Source organism: Siniperca chuatsi, linkage group LG9 (assembly GCF_020085105.1).
Source record: "Siniperca chuatsi isolate FFG_IHB_CAS linkage group LG9, ASM2008510v1, whole genome shotgun sequence".
In the NCBI taxonomy this organism is placed as follows: Eukaryota; Metazoa; Chordata; class Actinopteri; order Centrarchiformes; family Sinipercidae; genus Siniperca; species Siniperca chuatsi.
Window position 1 is genome coordinate 12,068,901 of NC_058050.1, and position 14,491 is coordinate 12,083,391.

Below are 14,491 nucleotides of genomic sequence, written 5' to 3' on the forward strand. Positions count from 1 at the left end.
GGAGCGCTGTTACGTTGCGTTTGGCATTCACGTAGCCTTTGCTCAGTGCGGATTGTGCATTCGCAAATGGCGTAGACTGAATCACTGACAACGTGTAACGGGACATAAAACACAGTACGTTTGTTTTCAGAATTCCTCCTTTCCGCAAGTAACGACTCTGGACATTCGTTGTTAAGTACTGCACGGACTTAACAACAAACTGAGAGGTACATACAGCGTGTATTTAACATTTTCAGTTTAATTTGAGCTGCGTGGTGCAGAAGGTAAGCGGAAATGGGGGTTTAGAGCAGGGGCTGGGGGTCTAATGTGTTAGCAAGGACGGCAGCACTTCGTAATAACCATATAAGGATCTGAACAAGGTCTTTTTGCTTTCGACTGTGCCTTCGATGATCACTGTTAAACGTGCAGATGAAAGCTAGAATGACGTGCATTATACAACTAAAGAATGATGGTGACACATGCATGCTACAAATCCTTTATAATCCCCATCTGTCTTTGTTTGGAGCCAGCGTGGGTGTGATGTTACATTGCAACTACTGGCTCACTAGGCGAAGGCTACTGCATTGCATAATATAAACGTTGGAAATATATTGACCAAGTTAAAGTACAACAGGTCTGTCATAGTACAGATAACGCAATAAGGCACTAACCTGTGTGTCAGTCTCAGTTATCTGCATGATTTAGTATCAAACATCACAAACGTGCACTTCACTGTCCCGTTTTACCAAAAATTACAACCTTATGTCCATGTACGCTTCTTTAAATGTGTTTTTGTAGGGTCCCTGTGCACACAGTGTGGATGTTGGAGTTTGGGATAGCCTGTGAGTAGAAACAGTGGTGCAGCAATCCTGCTGTTAGAGCATAAAGTCTAAACATGGTGAGGCTGGAGCTGGATCAGGTGGTGATGAGGAGGATGAAGGAGGACGACATAGAGGCAGTCAAAGCCCTCATCAAGGTTTGAACAATTAGATAAAGTTTTAGATAGGCTGCTTTCATCATGATGGGAATTGAGGCTGTCCTTGTTAGGCTTGTGCTGATATTTTTTATTTTTTAACTTGCATCAATGTCTCTCCAGGAAGGCTCTGAGGGCACAGAGAACCGTCTCATCCTCCACATCCTCACTCGTCCGCTCTGCCTCTTTGTCCTGGCTGTTTTCTCCTCAGTCTTGCGCTGCCTTGTCCATTCCTTTATCCTGGCCCTTGCTATTCCTGTCTTCCTGCTAATTGTGTTTCTCAAGATCACCATGCCACGGTCCACAGGGGTTCTGGGCAGTAGCCGCCCCTACTGGGACTATGTGGGTAGCAGCTACAGAGGGACACAGGATGAGACACTGCAGAATCCCTACTGTAGGATCAGTGGCAAGACACCAGTGACTAAAAGGGTTAGTTTACTGGTTTACTGGAATTTCTTAGTTTTTTGGTTAGTTTTCACTTAATTCTAGCAACGAAATGTTGCAGCCCAAATAATATTATTTCTTTTACTCAGCCAAGGCGCAGAATTGCACCCAAAGACAAGGAAAAAGAGATGTCAACAGAGAAGGTCACCCCAGAGAGGGAAAAGGCTGCGGGGCAGGTCTGGGTAGCAGACTGTGAAGGTGACATCCTGGGCTGCATCTTCAGGGAAAGCGATAATCGAGCGGACATCAGGAGGATCTGCAGGTTGGTGACAGGCTGCTGGTACCGCAGGGAGGGCCTAGGCCGCCTGCTTGTCCAGAGTTTGGAGCAGAGAGAGAGGGAGACTGGCGCTCACAGGGTGTACGCACATGTCCCCTACCCCTCCAAGCTGGGGGAGGCCTTCTTCAGGAAGCTGGGCTATCGGCAGTTTGGGGAGGGGACTGATGAAGAAGAAGAAGAAGATGAGAAGAGGAAGCTGGAGACTCCAGAGAGAGGCTTTCTAGGATACCCCCTCACTAAGGTGTTTTACAAAGACCTGTGATTGAGGGATGATAGACTCATGGAGAGAATTCAGTGGCACTGAGCACAGGAATGCCTAAAGGTAAAGAAGACATAACATAAGTGCAAACTGTGGATCTCTGCCAAAGGTGATAGTGTTATTGCTGGAACATGTTTGGATATTTGTTTAAGTTAATAATTTATTGGATATTTGTGTTATTTATGCCAGTATTTATTTACTGTTTGTGTTGCAGTTCTCTTTATTTTAAGTATATTTTTACCTTTTCATCATATAAAGTATCTCTCCATTTTTATTAAAACAAATGGTTCTTTGTTATTTAATTACTCAAAAATGACATCATGAAGCGTCAGTCATGCTGTTCTCTCATCATTTGTAATGAAATAAAATGTTTATGTAAAATGTGTGTTTCCTAAATATGTTTGTGTGGTTCTTTTCTCAAACATTTCTATACAGTAAATGATGAGTGTGTGTGTGTGTGTGTGTGTGTGTGTGTGTGTGTGACTGCACGCATTTGTTTATGTGTGAAACTAGAGATGTGTAGGAGGATGTACAGTGACTGTATAGGAAGTATGTGTGGTTTATGTGAATCTGCAGAATTTCTCTGCTTTTATCTTTCTGCACTCCTTGGTTGCCGTTGCTCTAATTCATGTATAGTATGTGGGTCCATGAGTCTGCAAAAACAGTGCTCTCTCCCTTTTCTTTGGCTTCTTTCATTTTGGTTTGCTTTGTTATATTTTACTGTGAGAATTCCAAATTCTGCATTCTTTAATGTTGGTAATGGTAGTATGTGTTGGTTGTTTAAATATTTTAGTGCTTAAACTGTTAGTTAAATAATTGATCAACAGGAAATAATGACAGTTTCAAACTTTATTCCTTATTATTATTTTTATTCCTTTGTTAATTGTCCAAAAAATACATTTTCTGGCTACAACCTTTCAAATGTAAGGATGTGTATGCTTTTTAAAATCTCATTATGCCTTTGAGTTTTTAACTACTTGTCAAAAAATAAGCAATTTTACGGTATCACTTTGGCTGTTGTAACATCACTACATTTTAAATTAACAGATTAATTACAAATATACAGTAGATTAATTTATATTGAAAGTAACTGTTAGTTGAAGCCCTAAAATACTGAATTGATTAGAGTTCATCAAAATCACACAAATTTAAATCTTCTTTGATATTAGTGTTTCAAAACTAATCTGCACAGCACAGTAAATATAGACATAGGTATTCTGACTCGAGAATGCGTGTGGTTTGCAGGTGATGACAGTTTATGTGACTAAGTGGGGAAATGCACACAGCCCCAGCCTGAGGCTAACCCTAATATGGTTAGCAGCCCTCACGCTCACATTGCACATCTACCTACTGCTAACCTCACACAATGTCAGTACAGCATCAATGTGCCACAGATAAACACCACAGGATGTTTGTACAATGTAAATGTGTGTGGGAAAGAGGCATATCTCACCTAATGTGAGGACAAATATTGGCCTATACTTTACTGCAAACTCTTAATCATGCAAGCTGCAGTGGAAAATCACTGTCCTTTAATTAACTTTGATGAAAAAGCAGAGACACCCAGTAACATAACAGTGTTGTTACATGCATGAGTTTCACCTTGTGAAAGCTGTATTTTTACTGGTGACACTTCTTGGTCATCAGGTTGTTTCTTCCTGACTGCCAAAGAGCAGACACCTGTTAGTTGGGCCTCTACCCGCCCGATCTGTAGCTATTATTGTTGTCAGGAAACAGATGTGAGTTCACACACTGGAAAGAAAGTCTGTTTGTGACTGTGGTCATGTGTGTCTGCACGGTATGGCTGTGTGTGAGTGTCTGTGTGCGCGTGTGCAGGGTGTGGGCGGGCGGGTGGGTTTCGGAAAGTATGACTTGGCATTTCCTACACCCGGTTTCTGCCCCTGACTACGGGTTAAATGCACAGCCATGTCTGGCCATACTATACTACTCCACCACACACACACAGACAGTGCACAAGAGGGGTGGTAGTGCACGTGAGCGTTCATGTGTGACTGTGAGATGACCTTGGTCAACTGTGGTCAAATCCAGAGAGCTGGGTGGGAAGTGGTTACATATAGTTTGGCATTTGATCAGCCTCTTGAAGTCAAGAAAAGACACATGCACACAAGATCAAATGTGCAGAGACATTAGGCTTTGTGCACCGTCAGAGTAATGCAATATGATGTGAGGTTGCTCAGAGCATGCAGACACACATATACATGAATCGCTCTAAACTCTGGGGCACCACACAATCATAGGATATATTAGATAAATTTGTTCCAGATGATGTATAACATATAGACTGTGTTAATGACATGCTCATACAGATGGTTAACACACACATGTGCATATACACACACAGATGAGCTCCAAAAACAGCCACCCTGGGAAACGGTGAATTCCCCAAACCACAGAGTGCATGAGAGGGTGAGGGGAGTCATGGGAAAGCAGGATGCCTGCATGCAGTGCCACTGAGTGAGCAGACTGGGCCAGAGCTAAAACAGACAGAGCAAAGAAAAGACGAGAGCAAAATAATACACATCCTGATTTGGCAAGGACAGATGACAGCATGTGATGGTTCAAAGGCTTAAGAGTGAGATTTATCCACACACTGTGGTCGGTCAGCTGGCCAGCCGTTCTAGCAGACACGTAGGGTGAGGGAGGTCGATTACAGTTCTGCTCCCAGCCTGACACAGTTTGGGAAAACCCAGATCAGAGGACGAAGTAGGTGTCAGGGCCTCCGAGGTCTGGGAACGCCTATGTCTCCACCAAATCTTGGGGCCACCGAGGCGGTGGGGGGACTAGCAAGGTGGAAAGGCTGAATAGTAGGAGGGGCCGGTGGCGATCCCACTGTGGATCAAGGTGAGAAGGTATCTGGAAGTTTTTACTTAATGATCTGGGAAAAAGTAAAGTGGAGGGGCTGTGACTGGATGAGTCTTAAGTGTTTGGAAAGTTCCAGCTAGTTGGCTCAGTTTATTGACGTCTGTGAAAAACTCCAAAGGTTACAAATCACGTCAAACACTCCTCCTCTCATGTGTGGTCACTCATTTTTTTTGTAAAAGTCTGTGATGTGTAATCTGCCTCTCCAATAAGATTCCTTTATTGCCTTGTACCAAAATAATGGTTTCACTTTGATCATTATGTGAACTAATGTTAAAGTTTTCAAAACACATGAAACACATGCCCTTAAAAAGAATTTGGCAAATGAGTCATTCATTTATAGCTGTAATTGTTTTGCAGCAAGACAATACAATCCATCCATCTCTTTTGTTTCACGCCCCCTGGACTTACTTTGAAAAATCTTTCTGTCCAACCAGAAGCTGCCTCTGTAGTATGCAGGATGTTTATGTTTAGAGCTATATGTTCTCAGTTCCCTCCCTTTAACACTCCAACACACACACACACACACACACACACACACACACACACACACACACACACACACACACACACACACACACACTCGCTCTTTCTCATTTACCTTCATTTATTGCCCACGTCTGCTGAGTGACAAAGCGCGTCTTTCAAAATGATTACAAAGCTAGACAGGTGAGCAAAATGGATACATTCTATTTATATGTTGTATATATATTTCTATTTGACACATATTTATACAGATTACACATGCATACTATTAAATGAAAAAAAATCAGGACGTTTTTATAAATGATTATACTTTGAAACTAATATAAGTTATTCTTCAGTAGAATTCTGTTTCAATTACTACAGCACTATAACACCTTTGAGCACTACCATTTGAGGTTTTAGTATTAATGAGTGATGAACAACTGTCCGGGTTTCGCTAAAAGTTGTGAAACTGAGAGTGAGAAATAAAAGCAGTGAATGTTAGTTGTCTTCTGACTGTCCATCACTCACATTTGGTTAACCACAGGTTTTACATGAGTTTATTGTGCTAACTTAATGGATTAAAACTTGAATTCATGTATGAGTCAACTGTATAATTAGAAGTTAAAATGGTAATTTAATGAGTTCCTTAACAGAATTTGTCTCACTTTCTCGGCATAAAATGACTGAATGAATACTACTGAGATTACCAAAGATGTTGGTTTACCAAACGGCAACACTTTTGAGAAAAGTATTATTTCTGATGAAATGTTGACTGATAAATTCTAAGCACCAAGTTTTTGTACATGGATCTAGTCTTTAGAAAAAATATATAAATACTCTTTAGGTAAGCTGTACTGTGCCCACTGCAGTGGGGTTCTCTGTTCTACCTGCACCACATGTCATTAGCCAATAAATAAAAAGGGCACCTCTTGTCCCTTTGTCTCAGTGTGCTTTTGCCCCGAAAAAAGTTCATCTTCCATTACAAGAACGTGCGCTGGGCAAGGGGCCGGCATGAGACATACCTCTGCTTTGTAGTAAAAAGGCGAGTGGGGCCAGACTCCTTATCCTTTGACTTTGGACACCTCCGCAATCGCAATGGCTGCCATGTAGAGGTAAGTAATGTGGGTCAAGATGGGGGAGCATATGAGAAGGGCCTGTTCAGGGGAGAGGCAGAAAATAACAATTGAAAGTATAGGATGATTTTATCCATATTATTTTCTCTGTTTCTCCATAGCTGCTGTTCCTGCGGTACCTGGGAGCCTTGTGTCCTGGTTTATGGGGGTACGGAGGTACTGGAGAGAGGAGGCTCAGTTATTCCATCACCTGGTTCTGCTCCTGGTCTCCCTGTGCTAACTGCTCCATCAGATTGTGTCAGTTCCTCAGCCAGATGCCCAATCTTCGCCTCAGGATCTTTGTCTCTCGCCTTTATTTCTGTGACATGGAGGACAGCCGTGAAAGAGAGGGCCTAAGAATGCTGAAAAAAGCCGGCGTGCAGATCACAATCATGAGTTACAAAGGTGGAGGCATAAACTGGTAGAGCTATAAAGAGAGAGCAGACATGTATATGATTCTAGAGCCAGAAACGTATGGCCAGCCAAATTCCAGCATTCCAAATGTGATTATTTTTTCCTCTCTCTTCAGACTTCTTCTATTGCTGGCAGACCTTTGTGGCTCGTAAGCAGAGCAAATTCAAGGCCTGGGATGAGCTGCACACAAACTCTGTTCGCCTTGCTAGAAAACTCAACCGCATCCTTCAGGTAGAAGTTTTACCACACTGCATGTTTTTGTTCAAACCAATAATGATTTGTTTAAAATTCTAAGAATGATATGTTTTCTTTCTTTCTTTCTCAGCCCTGTGACACAGAAGATTTAAGAGATGCCTTCAAGCTTCTTGGACTGTGAAACATACTTCCTCTGGTGTTACCATTAAGTCTATCATTAAGCCTATAGAGAAAAAGACATGTTGGTGTTGTTCCATCACTACAACTGCTAAACTGAGAATGGGAAAAACTGAGAAAAATAGCTTTCAAGTTGTGGCAAGGCTTGTAACGTTACGTAGCTGCTGCTTGCTGTATCTGTAGCAATATGGTCATGTAAAATAAAATAATATACAATGAGATATTGTCTTGTGTTACTGACGTTAACTTATGTTATGAATTTGCAGTGATGTTAGCTTGCAAGTAGTCAGCCTAGCTAACATTACCTTAAAAATGATTTTAGAACTATTCAGGCAACTGCTGTTAGTAATAATTGTAGAGCATTGCAATGGCTGACTGCAAATTAAGGAGGCAGCCTACTCCAGTGATAAATTATTGCACTTTCATAAAGTTGGGGGACATATACCTAAAAAAAACAATGGTTCAAATGAATATCCTAAATTTCACCTGTCTGGTAAATGCTCACTTTTTTTCAAACTCCACACCCCAGTTTGTAATGTGGGTTTTCTGTAACAAACTACTCATTGATATATACACGTGTTTATATATATATATATATATATATATATATGTATCTCTTTGACTTGAAACAGGCTCAGAGGTACTCCCCATGATGAGTAAACTGACCTTTATGTGTAAAATCAGTGGAATGCCTTTTTAAGGGCTATAAAAACTATACTGAAACATTAACAGTGAAGCTGGGTTGCCAGTTTGTGCGCAAATATACCGTCTATTACGGTCACGTAGACATTACTGCCGCACGGACACACCACTCACCGTCACCACCACCACTGGCGTGCACCGACTGAGTAAAAGTCAAGATGGCGACAGAGGGTCAGTTCGAGTACGAGTCGGTCATCTGTGTCAAACCTGAAGTCAACGTTTATCGAATCCCACCGAGAACATCCAACCGAGCTATCAGGTGAGGGGGAGCAGCGGCCTGGCGGCGAGTTTTCTGGCCCAGCATCCGCGAGCTGCAGCCGTTAGGAGCCGTTGCCTGGGCGACCTACCCACCGAGCTCATCCCCTAATCACGCAGCTTCAAGTAACGGCGGCCGTAGTTTTTGTGCTAGCTGTGTTTGCTGTGTATTTACAAGGTCATTGTGCGAAATACGTAACTAACGGTTGGTGTTTGTACCTGCACTGCGTTAGCCCACTAAACAGGGACTGGGTGGGCTTGGCTACATTCCTGTCAGTGACCGTGTGTTGTTTATAAGCCTTCATCCAATGGCAGAAATAATGCTTACACTGCTTAAAAGTCCAACTGATTTTATAGAACTAGTTCCATAATGATGCTTTATTTTGCTCCTGAAATTCTCATTTAGCTTGTCTGACCTTTTCAAGTAGTAGGTAGTAATAGCAGAACATCATCCCTGGATCTTTAAAGAAGTCAGTGTCTTGCTCAAGGACACTTCAGCAGGGTGGATGCTGTTTGATGACAAGGGGCTCTAACGTGGGTAATCCAACTGAAAGACAGTGTTGTCCTGTTATATTCTTTTAAGTGACCATGCAGGAGAGCTGTTGTGTTGTTAAAAAGGTTAACACTGAATTGTTTAACCCATTTTTCATTGGCTGGTGCATCACAGCCGCATCTAAGTGGGCATTACACCAACCCAACAGCAGCATAGGCCTGAGTCCCATGAGACACATGATTGGTTAACCAGTGACTATATGTACAGTGAGTAAGGGTTATGATGTAATATTTCAGCCTTAGGTCTCAGTGAAATGCCCGTCTGATGCTTTAGTCATGTTATGTTGGACGAATCATAACAATAACACATGCACACAAAACACATATCTCCTTTCCTGTCTCCTGTTTTTCTTACCTATTCTCCCCCTCCGTTGCAACATCAGTCTCAATAAACCGCTGTTACCACTTCACCTACATCACACTGTCTCCCTGACTGCCTGTGTGTTTGTGTCCCAGGGCTGCCGATTGGAAGCTGGATGCCCCTGACTGGACGGGACGTATGCGTGTGACGGCCCGGGGCAAAGTGGCCTACGTGAAATTGGAAGACAAAATCTCTGGTGAGAGAGAAGCAGACAGAGCAGTGCCACTTTTTTTTTTTTTTTTTTACTGCCGCTGTTGTAAATCATTTCACTGTGTAGACTCCTGTTTGCCATCCCCCTCTCTGTTACTCATCTATTCCAAGGTGACCCAGCCCACGTCTAAGCAAGCAGTTTATTTTGAAGCGAGCAGGCTGATAATCTCTTTCTTTCTCTATCAGTGCATTTCACGTATTGGCATGCTTGTTGTCCTCAGATTATACCTTATATTGGCCCCTTTTTGATTTGATATGAGTACTAGAAGTCTGATCCATCTTGCATATTGTTTTTTTTTTTTTACAGAGAAAAACATTTCATTTCTGGCCCTGTTTATAATCTGAAGATTTAGATGTGATGATCCAAATTGCCACTGGACTTTTTTGCCAAATAGATAATGAACATATTTCTTTTGTTCTAACCTACAGGGGAGCTGTTTGCCCAAGCACCAGTGGACGAGTTCCCTGGCATCACAGTGGAAACAGTTAGTGACTCAAGCCGTTACTTTGTTCTACGCATCCAGGATGACAACGGTGGGTAAACTGTTTGTTGCTAAGCCATAAATATTTTGTAAATGTGCTCATAATTTAGAGGATAACACATTTGAACAGGATGATCCAGAACAGAGACACCATTTTGTTATGCTAAATCTTGGAAACTGTTATTATTATGTCAGAAACTGTCAGGTTTAGTATGTTTTTGTGTGTACGACTTCGCAAATCCCTTACTAAACTCTAACCCTTGCTTGTTGTGTTCATATGTCTCATAGGCCGCAGTGCGTTCATAGGCATTGGGTTTGGAGACCGAGGCGATGCCTTTGACTTCAATGTTGCACTTCAGGACCACTTCAAGTATGCAGCTGCTCCATAGTGTGTCAGGAATCTTAACTAATTCAGTAGGGAATTTATTTATTCATAATCTTTAATCCTTTTGGCATCTCTGTCTCGCTCCCTCGTTTTCCTCAGGTGGGTGAAACAGGAAGATGAATTTACCAAACAGGCGCAGGCTCCAGACTCCACTCCTAAACTGGACCTGGGTTTCAAAGAAGGACAGACCATTACTCTCAATATTGGGGTAACCTTATTCTCATTCAAACTAATGGTTATAAGACTGGAGCATTAGTGGAACTGCTTTCAGTTTGGTGCTGAGTCTTTTGAAAGCAATATAATGCTGTAGAAGCAGGGCCGGCTTTAGCCGTTTTGGTGCCCTAGGCGAGATTAGGATTTGGTGATACCCCCCACACACTTACTAATGGTAAAACAGCAGATTTTCTGCCACACAGCATCATTTTTTCATTAATTGCATGCCAACACAGTAATCCAGTAGAAACCAAATTTATTGATATGATATTTCAATATCGATCTAGTGGCTCATGCCAGCCAGAAAGGTAACGCACACGGTAACCATGAACTTTATCTTTGATTGGCCACTTGCCTTAGTTATGACGTCCAAACTAGTTGCCCAAGTAATCATGGTGCAACCAATTTTAGATGCTGATTTAGTTACAAACTAACTAGTGGTTACTAAGCCTCTAGTGTCGAACCTAACTTAGGAGAGAACTTACACATAGCTGGTGCAACCCAGTTCAGAAATCTGTTTTTATGGATATAGCATTAGCCATTATCACTGATATTGGTCAGCAAAATTTCAGCAATGCCTTATACATTTTAGGAAGGAGCAGTTATCCAGATAGCTAGCTACTGGCTTGCCATTCAGATTCATATCCTTCAATCTTTATCTATCATAGCTGTATCTATGTAGCTATCATAGCCAGAGATGGAAAGAGTACTAGAATATTATTGTTATTATCATTGATTATCAATTATAAATATATGCCAGCCTTCCTCTGTATAGCCTCAGTACAATTAACCAGAAAAGAGGACAAAACTCAGACAATTAAACTCAAATGACCAACAATAAATAAAAGAGCTATGGACACCGTGGCGGGTGCAAAAAGCAGTATAAGGCAGCAGAAATGAAATAACTGTCACTTTAACTGCAGAATAAAACATCACCAAAGCAGACTACACAAAGATGTATCAACAATATAAACTCCACAGCGGCTGTAGCCACAAACACACATATTAAAGCAAAGAGAAATGCACAGTTACACACCTGAACCAGTCCATTCAGCCTGTCTGTCCCACGGTGCTCCTCAAAGTTTTCAAACATTTTGGGCTGAATGAGGCTCTGCAGTCACAACTGTGACAGAAATTGTCAAAAACTGAAGGAAGAAGTTCATAAGCAATGTAGCGAATGTATAAGTCACTCCTGGAGGATCCACGTGAGCATTGTAACATTTTGAATTTTGCCAGACCCCGCATGCACCTGTTGGTCACGCAACATCTTGGGTGTGTTTTGATTTGGGTCACTTAGCGTGCTCACCGGGTTGTGCGCTTATCGGTGATTGATAAGGGTAGGTGCGACCTTTTTGAACTGTGCGTGTCAGCTGAGTCTTCAGACGTGGAGCTCTCTGGAGCTCTGCCCTCCTGCAGCCACAGACAAAACAGCAGCTTCTTCTCTGCTGCAGCCGCTGATTTAACACCTCACATCACACCAGAAGGTGCCACTCTAGGCAACATGGCTTTGCCTGTTGCCGGCCCTGTGTAGAAGTGTGTTGAATATAGCTCCGATTGTATTGCAAATTTGTTTTTGCTTTTTACTGTTTTAACAAATGAAACCATGTTAAGTGACAGTTGAGAATTAAGTCAGTCATTAGGGTTTAACTTTGAGTCGAAAACCCAGGCTAACTATCTGCTTTGATATGTTTTCTCTGCAGTCTTGACAAGCAATCTGTGAACTTGTATAAACACACACTCACCCAGCTTTTGCTTCTCCTAATTGTACCTTTTCCAGCAATCAAAAAAGAAGGACAGGTCTCGCCCACAGAGTTCAGGTGGCTTTGGGCTTCTTCCACCTCCTCCTGGAGGCAAGTTAGCCCCACCCCCTTCGTCCAGATCTACCAATCATAACACACAACCATCTGCAGGAGGAAGTGACACTGGTAGGTAATTGTAACACTACAGTATGGAAGGCTGGAGAGGTCATGCACCTACTGTAATTACAGTCTACTGTCTTGTGTTTTGTTTTCTCATAATTTGGAAATAAATGCATCATGATCTCGGCAGAAAATTTTCTGTTATCCTGTAATCACAAAATAATTATTCCATGATCACTTAAGCAATTTGATAGTTTGTTATATCAAGTTCCCACAATAATAAATGTGTATGTATGTGTTCATTTGTCATTTGGGTGAACCGACCATTTAGCAAAATACAATTTTCAGACTTCATAGCAGGTGAAATTAATTGGGCTGCAGCTGTTGAACACATATTTTCTTGCTGTCTATTAGTGGAATTTAATTTACAATAAATAAAATTTCTGATTTCTTAGACTGATTAGAGACCAACAGTCATAAAAAATCTGTAGGTTTTTTTACTTTTCAGAGGTGCATTATGTTTCTGTTCTGTTTTGTTTTGTTTTTTTAACCACCAGGTTGTTTGCTAGATCTGGACGCCAGTAACTCCAACTCAGCGGCTCCATCCATCCCCGCCACCACAGCCAGCTCTGACCTGTGGGGAGACTTTGACTCTGTATCCCCAAAGTGAGGAGAGATTCATTTTGTTTTTCTCCCTCTTATCTCTCTGTAAATTTATGAAGCACTTTTTGCAACTTTGTTTTCCCCGTTATGGGGTCCCGTATCTCTCCCTGCCAAGCAGGGTAGCCCCCTGTACTAGTTTGTTTTATTTTAGCTCAGTTCCTCATGACTTTTGTTCATAGCCAGAGATACAGCCAGACCTCATAGTCCAATCTTAATTGGAAAGATGTAGAACTATAGGCCATCTCCACCAACTCATCACACTCTCCATCCCCATCCTTCTTGGGGATCCTCTTCCCTCTCTCCTTCTATATATCCACTCTATCTCTCTAGTTTCCATTCTCCTGTTTGAATTCTGCCTTTGCCCTTTTTCTCCTCCTTTCCTCTGTTTTATTTGCTAATTTCTATCGTAGAGTATACATAATACATAATATAATCAAGGGTTGACATAATCAGAAACATCTGATGATGAAATCTAATAAAATATAATAATGAATGAATTTTATGTACAGAGAATATTTATTTTAAATGTATATATTGTCAGTAGTTTGTAATTATTGTCATTGTTGTTGTCACATGTATGTACTGTAGCTTATTTTTCTCCAAGTCCCTAGCAGTGGGACTGACTATATGCACTGACTGGCAGTCTAGTCTGTCTATTAGGTTAGTAATGCATAAAGTCGGCATTTAACACAGGGATTAAGAATTAGGTTACAGTGAAGTTTACCACAAAAGGATCTCACTTGAAAGAAACCTGTTAAGCTGTAGTTGATTTGCAGAATAGTTGTGCTCTTCAGCACTCTCTAGTGGGCTCTTGTGGTTCTGCAGCATCATTTTGAGAGAGATGTCAAATTGGGCTGCAGCTGTTGAACACATATTTCAGTGGGGACGGGTCCTGGGCACTGTTTGCATTATTTTAACAGTAAATCAGTACAAAGAGAAAGGGAATTAGGAATGTTGGATGCAATAGGGTGTCAGCAAAAGAAAGAGAGGCAAAAAGTGCTTTTATTTTTGCCTCAAGGGGAAACAGAGATGATTTAGTCCATGTTATGTCATCTCTACTCAGCACAGCTGTTGACTGGTGAGTCATTTAGGTCATGACCTCTCTCCTCCTTAATGAATAAGTCTGTGTTTCTGCACTGTCCCATCAGTTTGAGGAGAGCTTCATCTCCTTAATTCTTTATGGGAAGGTGATCAGGTCGTAGACCTAAACCACAGCATGTTTAAACTGTGAACTTCAATTCCATGTTAAGATATAATGTTAATAATGGTATTCCGATGCGGACAAATGCAACGTGGGACCAAGCTAGCCTGTGTTTGTTGTGATATTGTTATGTACCGAGAGATGGATTATGTTGCACTGATATCACATGTGTTGTGACAGATGACAGTGACAAGTGGTGTGATGATGGATGTTGATTGGAACACACAGATATTGTGTGAGTGTAAAGCCCTGACAGTGTTTATCAGTGTTTTCTGTTTACTAAATTATATGCATCTCTCCCAAATGTTACTTGTTATTCAAACTGTATATGTGTATGGAAATGTATATGGAAATTAATATGCAAAGAAAGACATAAAGATATCTCTCAATGACCATAACTTTCATTTGTTGTTTTTTTTCTGAATGAACA

The 14,491-nt window shown here is 41.4% G+C and overlaps 3 protein-coding genes and 1 long non-coding RNA gene across 8 annotated transcripts in view; 3 read left to right on the plus strand and 1 right to left on the minus strand.

Moving 5' to 3' along the window:
* Positions 1–8,133, minus strand: part of LOC122882112 — a 37,072-nt gene extending 28,939 nt beyond the window's left edge. The window contains exons 1-3 of the long non-coding RNA XR_006379281.1: positions 7,995–8,133; positions 6,533–6,711; positions 6,303–6,434 (exon numbers count right to left, since the gene is read on the minus strand). This is a non-coding gene — a long non-coding RNA (uncharacterized LOC122882112). The remainder of the gene's footprint in view (positions 1–6,302; positions 6,435–6,532; positions 6,712–7,994) is intronic.
* Positions 60–2,328, plus strand: nat14 (N-acetyltransferase 14 (GCN5-related, putative)). Of its 3 annotated transcripts, none has more exons than XM_044209111.1 (4): positions 60–206; positions 778–955; positions 1,076–1,381; positions 1,486–2,328. In XM_044209111.1, the coding sequence occupies exons 2-4, from the start codon at positions 875–877 to the stop codon at positions 1,933–1,935; spliced, it is 837 nt and encodes a 278-aa protein (XP_044065046.1). In that variant the 5' UTR covers positions 60–206; positions 778–874; the 3' UTR covers positions 1,936–2,328. The 3 variants fall into 3 exon arrangements, with proteins under 3 accessions (XP_044065046.1, XP_044065047.1, XP_044065048.1); XM_044209113.1 differs by having other exon boundaries at positions 89–263; XM_044209112.1 differs by having other exon boundaries at positions 74–955.
* Positions 4,840–7,378, plus strand: aicda (activation-induced cytidine deaminase). Its single transcript, XM_044209137.1, has 5 exons — positions 4,840–5,481; positions 6,227–6,392; positions 6,515–6,797; positions 6,922–7,037; positions 7,132–7,378. Exons 1-5 carry the CDS (start codon positions 5,462–5,464, stop codon positions 7,180–7,182), a joined length of 636 nt encoding a protein of 211 aa, XP_044065072.1. The 5' UTR covers positions 4,840–5,461; the 3' UTR covers positions 7,183–7,378.
* LOC122882084 (adaptin ear-binding coat-associated protein 1-like) lies at positions 7,951–14,459 on the plus strand. 3 transcript variants are annotated; one of them, XM_044209124.1, is made up of 7 exons: positions 7,951–8,139; positions 9,144–9,244; positions 9,688–9,792; positions 10,029–10,110; positions 10,225–10,333; positions 12,116–12,263; positions 12,767–14,459. In XM_044209124.1, the coding sequence occupies exons 1-7, from the start codon at positions 8,039–8,041 to the stop codon at positions 12,865–12,867; spliced, it is 747 nt and encodes a 248-aa protein (XP_044065059.1). In that variant the 5' UTR covers positions 7,951–8,038; the 3' UTR covers positions 12,868–14,459. The 3 variants fall into 3 exon arrangements, with proteins under 3 accessions (XP_044065059.1, XP_044065058.1, XP_044065060.1); XM_044209123.1 differs by having other exon boundaries at positions 7,953–8,139; positions 12,755–14,459; XM_044209125.1 differs by having other exon boundaries at positions 8,138–8,261; positions 12,755–14,459.
* The last annotated feature ends 32 nt before the right edge of the window (positions 14,460–14,491 follow it).